Genomic DNA, 6,588 nt, shown 5'->3' with positions numbered 1-6,588 from the left:
TCCGCCACTGGTAGCGCTGTTTCGTCCACCCAAAGTCTGCCTTTCTACGGGGAGAAACCGGAGGGGAGAGACGCAGTACAGCCGAGTGGAGGTGGAGTCTGAAGGTGGGGAGGGAGAAGAAAGGGGAGAGGAGGAAAACGGGGAAAGGCAGATACAACAGAAACGGGGGGAGGACGGTGGATGATTTACGCTTCAAAAGTTGTATTGCACCAGATTGGACAGTTGCGGCGAAGAGGAATAAAACAAGATGATAATGCCCTACTTCCTAGAGAATTTCTGGGTAGGTGGTGCCTTTTTATTCGCGGTGTTTACACCGGTGCTATTCCTTATTATTCTCTTACTGTGCTCCCTCCCTATCATGTTCATGTCAGACAGGAATCAAGTATCATTCACGTTGCAGAGGTAGACGTCTGATTTATAGGCTTGCTCCTGTTAAGGCGGCGGTGTCCAGTGCAGCCAGACTTACTGGACAGCAGCTCCCCGGCCAGGGTTAATTTTCTTCGGCGATTATTATTTTGCCACCCCGGGATTTGGGCCTCTGTAGACCCATCTAACTTGAAACCTCCGAGAATCCAGCCCCCCGCTTCCGCTAATTGGCCGTGTCAGGCTTGCTTGGAATGTTGATGGTCAGTTCCATGAATGCTATTGGACGCTTCGGCTGTCAGTCATAGCACTTGGCCGTACGCGTCATTTTCTTCCGTAACAAAGTTTCAGTGAGAGGCCAGATGTTTAGTGAGTTAGAGAACAGCTTTAAAAACACGAATTCACCCTCATACTGTGTTGGACATGTAGCTCATATTTTAATATAACAAGTGCAGTTGTGTGTTTATTACTATTACGATGTTTATTATGTTGTCTATTTACTGCTTAAAAGTCATTTCTGTCTCGGTAATTATTTGACGTGGCTATCTTACACCAGGTTGAAAAGTAAAAGTTCAATTCCGTTCTCAGCTCTGCCTTCACAGACCTGTCTTTATTTCACCTGTCTTTTATTGCTTTTTGCGAAACACTAAAGCCATAAAGACAATGTTATTAACAGTGAGAACCGCTCAGGCCAAAACTTCATTAGAGCGTCTGCTCTAACCTAAGGTCATGTACTACACTGTAACCACTGCAGCAAGTATAGGTTATGTTTTGGATTTTGAGTCATGCTGAGTTATATCTGAAGTGCTGTACATGCTGTATGTAGATCACCTTTTTCACTTTGATACAAAGGGGTTTTGGACAATAGCAACAGGTAAATCAGATGATCTAATGTGGGAGATATTTGCTAATAAATGTGTTATTGCTCTGCTGTGTTAGTGCTCCTCTTGGAAATGTAGTGCTTAGATTACATTTCATGATGCCAAAACAAATCTTTTACACAGAGTGTGGCCTTAGTACTGATATTTTGAAACAGAAGTTCAAACTATTTTGTCGGCTGTTGTAGTATGTATTTCTATGTATTTGTCAACCAGTTCCTCAGTTAGAAATAACTTCCATTCATATAATATCTCTGTCCTCTCCAAGGTGGGTAAAGACAGCCCCAGGTTTTAGCCTCATTTGTCTCACTTACAAAGGTGATAAACTTAATGTAGCTATTGAATGAAAACTACATTACGCTAAGCATTTTGAAGTAATTAGTACTATGCTGTCAGCCTCTAAAGCCTTTTTTTTTCTTAAGGAGACTTCATCATTAGCTAAATGGAGAAGAGGAGAGCTGAGACGCTCCTGATTCTTCAATCTGCCCTTTGTGCCCTGCAGTGGGCCACAAGAGAATCCAGTGATGGCAAAGATCAGCTGTGTGTTTAACATGCAGGACACACACGCACACACTCTTGGCATTAGGAGATGCATCCATTTCCCTTTGACTTGACTACAAATCATCAGCAGACACACACACACACACACACTAGGCTGTCAGATTTGAAAACTTTTTTGATCTGTTTTTCTTTTGCACAGCATGTAGGAGTATACACCTCTCTCCGCCCTGTCCTCTTTCGCTCTGTAGACATTTTTGTTGGTTCTTTTCCTGGTGTGTAATCTTGGCTTGAATCTCCAATGTAGGCAACATCTCCCCTCAGCTGAGTAAACAAGTTCTTTTGGAATTAGGAGCCAGACATGGTACGGCCATGTTGTTTCTCTGTCTAAGTTGCAGCACTTGATTGGTCACTGACTGCAACATTTCCGCTCACTAGATTTACTTGCACGTCTCATTTCCCTTTTTTTCTGCGTGTTAAATGTGCAAGAGTAGGTTATTTCACTGTCGTCTGTAGATGTGTTACTGTCCCCACTGTGCTGAAATGTCTCAGACAGCGGATTAGTATGGCTGCAGGTAGTAGATCCCATGCTCTAGTTTTAACCCCATATCTGTGATGAGCTTATGTTGAATGTGGAGTTTGTTAGCCTCCAGCCTGTCATGGGAAAATAAGATGGCAGCGCGATAAGCAAACAGTGCTGATACAGCCAACAGCCGCGGGATGACCGTCTTCTCCCTGGTGTCTGTGTTGTGTGTGTGTGTGTGTGTGTGTGTGTGTGTGTGGTCTAATAGGTTCTCATACAACTCAGTGTGCAAGTTCATGGTCAGATGGTGTGAGGTGTTGCAATAAGACAGCAAAGATTGATGTAAGAAGAAGACATGGATAATGGTGATGCGTTTCCTGTCAGTTGGCCCCTTTCTTCAACCGAGCCTCAGATACACAAACAAAGCAGCCACCATATTGCTTTCCATCTTTGTTTTCAGAGGAAGGTCTTGCTGAGTTTTTGCCATGGGATGTAGTTGTGAGGCTCCGGCAAAGAGCTACGAGAACTGGTGAAGCTTCTATAGCGTTGCCAGAGGGTGAAAAGATTTTGGTCAACATGGACTTTGGTTTTGCTTGAAACAGAAATCCTGTCTCATGGTGGTTTGTTGTTGTTTGCTTTTACTGCTTGAGCTTCAGCTCCACTGAACTCCTACATGTTAGTTGTTTTTGGAGGTGGTGAGTCATGAGTAGTGTTACACTAACCTGTTCTAGGATTCATCCAGTACACTTGATGTCAAATCCCTGTCCCTAAGAAGTGGTCAAGCTCTTGAACATTTATGTTTATACCACAAACATAGCACAGCCTGTGTGTTCTTACCACATACTACACACACTGCATGTGCTGCTGTTGGACTGATGAGTTGCGACAGCTCAGTGCAACCGCTCCCAGACCTCAACGGTCACATGACCCGGGGCAGACACTCTGATGTCATCCGGCTGTCTACCCGCTCATGGCTCTGGGGTCTGCAGGCCACACCAGGCCATGGTTTACAGTCTGTCTGAAAAGAGGGAGTCTTGTTTAGCTGTTCCCAAATTCCTCAGTGAAAGTGTGCACTTAAACAACTTTCTACCACTTTCACCTGAACATTTGTTCAGAACCTGACAAGTCATGTCAGCTGGCACACTCTTAATCCTTCCTAATATTTTTCCTGGTTTACTCGGTTGCTAGTTGAAATTGTGGGCCAAAACTTCCTAAAGCACACTTAGCCAACCTGTGAAACATTTTGCACCATTATGTGAAGAATGTGTACACTACCGCAGGGACTTTAACAGTCACAACTAGTAGTAACAGGATTGTTTTTGAAGCAGTCCCATTTTGCAGCATCCATAGCAGTGTGTTTTAACACTAATATAATATAGCATAATTTCTTATACACACACACACACTGTGAATAAAAGGAAAACATATAGTAATTTGGAAATCAGTGTTGTTTACTAACATACATATGTGTCAGCTAAATAACAGAAATGCCTCTCTGTATAATGCAAACGCAGTTCAACAGCACAACAAACTACATCTTCGTAAATGATTCATTACAGCCTTTATGACAGGAGGACTGCTGTATTGGACCACATTAGATTTACCCCAATGTACCTAATAGCTGATTGTATATCAGTGTACTGAAATAAGTACAAGTTTTAAGTGACTTGATCCTGGTTCAGCTTTTGTTGTTAGGTGAAAGCAGTATAATACCCTTTCCATGTCATGGGTTGCATTACTGCCTGTCAGGCAATAAACACAGGATATTGAAACTGGTATTGTACTTAAACAGAAAGAAAGTGAATTCCTGTCCTCCTCTCACTGGCAGATGTTACATGATAAACTGCAGCACTGTGGTTTTGTTTATCTGTCCTGTAAGGTGGTATTTCAGATTAAGGGTGTCAGGCAATGTACCGTTTTTTCTGTGTTGATTTTACTCAGTCTGTGGTATGGTCATGACTCTGTAACCCTTTAATTATACCACTGCCTGTGTCTCATTCTCATTTAAATCTCCTGTTGACATAGGAGTCTGTGGCCCAATGAGAAAGCTATGTGCTATATATAATTCATATCTTGATATGAGACTAGATAGAGTTTCCTCCTCTGCAACTGGCAGTTATTCTTTTACTATCATATAAGTGTGTGATGTAGTGTATTTCTTTGTTGACTCAAAGGCTGATCTACAGTTAACTGATTTTCTTTTTTTTTTCATCTCATTTTGTCATTCAACACACAGCCCTCTCAAAGTTTCAAAAAGTGAAACTAAACAGTGATTATTAAAAATTAGAGGGTTAAATTGTGTTCAGGAAACAGATGGCAGAATCAAGAGTCAGAGCTCTCTCACTAATGTGAAGCTGTTGTTTGCATAACAAGTATACGTTCGGCTAAGAGTTCCTTGAACCCTCAGCCATTCTTAGTAAGTGTACAACAACTTTAGTTGTGTCATAGTATTTTTTTTTCCAGGAAAACAACAGGATAGTTCAGTCTAAATGCCACTATAAAACCTGAAGCTATAGTTTATTACTGTATATTGCTGTGCTTAATAGTAAGTGAGGCTGCTGCTTTTTCCGTCTAAGCTCGCCATCTAATTGCTTATAAGTGAGACCACCCTTCCCAGCATAAACATTAGTGCACGTTCAACCATGACGTCAGCTGTCTAGTTGCTGGGCTATTACCTACTCTTTTTTTTTTTTTTTTCTTCAGCCTAAAGCACACAAAGATGTTGAGTCCCATGTAGTCTGTGCATCGTGCAGTGTGTCACAGCTGGTATGTTTAAATTCACATTTCTGTCAGTGATAATGTTGGCATAGACCAGATATTGGACTGGCTCACACGGTTCACTCTCTTCTTTCTTTTTATGAACTCTGTCAAACCTTAGGAAGCTGTCTCAGCTACACACTGTGCTATTGCTCAAACAAACTGTGACTGACATGTGTGCTAACCTCTCAGCATGTTATCCTGCCTTTGGGGTGGGGCAGAGTTAAAAACCTCTCCATCTAAATCCAAGCATAATGAGTACTTCTGAATTTCACAATGTGTGGTTGGAATATTAAACACCCAGTATGAGGGCTTTCATCAATGAGTCTCTAGAGAAGGACATTGAGAAACTGCGGCACTGTGGTATCACTTCTCCCTGCCCCGCTGTTTATATAGATGTAGCCGTACAACGCTAATTTAACTAATAGACTAATTAAAGATTTATAGTTAACTTATAAATCATATATTTCAAGTTTGTTTAAGGTGATGTCTTTACATTCTTGGCTTCCTGCTTTGTAGGATAATTTTTTTCCAGAATCAATTCCAGTATTGTAACATGGTGAAAAGTCAAAAACGCCCTGAGCTGTTTCCTGTGTTTGTTTTTATTTTTCTTTGTATTCATTGATATCACATTCCACATGAACATAGTTGTTTCGCAGAATGGACTTTCTTCCTGTTGCCGTTCTGCTCTGTTTGGAGCCATGTGTTTTGGCTCAGTTTTGTCACTTCCCTGTTTTGTAGATTGATTGGCCAATCGTCAACTTTTCTCTCACTTTGTGTTTCTTATAGTTCAGGCAGTATTGTATAAGTGTTATATAAAGGTAAGTGTTATTGTCTGTGTCTCACCTTCTCCTCTTGACACGTAGCACGTGCAGTATTGTGCATGTTGTGCTGTTCGCTGATCTGAACTTTTTTTTTTTTAGAGGTTATTTTGTTAGAACAGGAAACACATCTCAGTGGTCTGCTCACTGGGGTAAAATGTAGGCCAGTGAGCTGTAGCCTAGAGAATAATGCATCTCTTTTAATGTCTATTTGCTCTGTAAATATAGTCCTGTTAGAGCTGGCTCTGAGTTTCATTTTGAGACAGACTTCCTAACCTTTCATGTCTGTCACTTTGGAAAAAACATGGCTGAACCCATGTGTTAAAACTGTGCTGATGTCGTAGCCTGGATGCCAAACTGCTGACAGTGGATTGCTCCAGGAATCAGGAAATATCTGTGACGGTCTTGGTTTGAGATAAAGCAGTGTTGGCACACAGAATCAGACAAGAATGACGATGAACTTCAGTGGACAGAGGCGTTATCGAATCAACTTCGCCTATGTCTCAGTGAAAGTATTTGCCGCTTTTGGGTAGAGGTAGTGCTTCAGTCCTCTAGATAGTTATTAACAAAATGTATGATATTTTGCCACGTGCCGAACAAGATGTCACAAGCTACCCCAATCAAAACTAACAATAACTGTTGTTGTGTTCTGTTGGGCAGTAGTTCAGTTGTGTTGCTGTCTATGGCTGATGTTCTCTCAGATAATCTGTCTTTTAAAAAGAAAATCATTTCCTAGTCGTAAGCCATG

General features: G+C 41.5%; 1 protein-coding gene across 9 annotated transcripts in view; it reads left to right on the top strand.

Annotated features, from left to right (window-relative positions):
• Nucleotides 1–57: 57 nt before the first annotated feature.
• fcho2 (FCH and mu domain containing endocytic adaptor 2) overlaps nt 58–6,588 on the top strand; it is a 41,807-nt gene continuing 35,276 nt past the window's right edge. For 3 of the 9 annotated variants that reach the window (XM_051072994.1, XM_051072993.1, XM_051072991.1), the window contains exon 1: nt 58–280. In XM_051072994.1, the coding sequence (XP_050928951.1) occupies nt 248–280 (33 nt within the window). In that variant the 5' untranslated portion in view covers nt 58–247. The remainder of the gene's footprint in view (nt 281–6,588) is intronic. The other 6 variants (XM_051072992.1, XM_051072995.1, XM_051072998.1 and 3 more) reach the window with 3 other exon arrangements.

This window comes from Lates calcarifer, linkage group LG9 (genome assembly GCF_001640805.2).
Source record: "Lates calcarifer isolate ASB-BC8 linkage group LG9, TLL_Latcal_v3, whole genome shotgun sequence".
Lineage (NCBI taxonomy): Eukaryota > Metazoa > Chordata > Actinopteri > Centropomidae > Lates > Lates calcarifer.
Note: the sequence above shows the minus strand (reverse complement) of the source record. Positions and strands in the feature narration are given on the sequence as shown.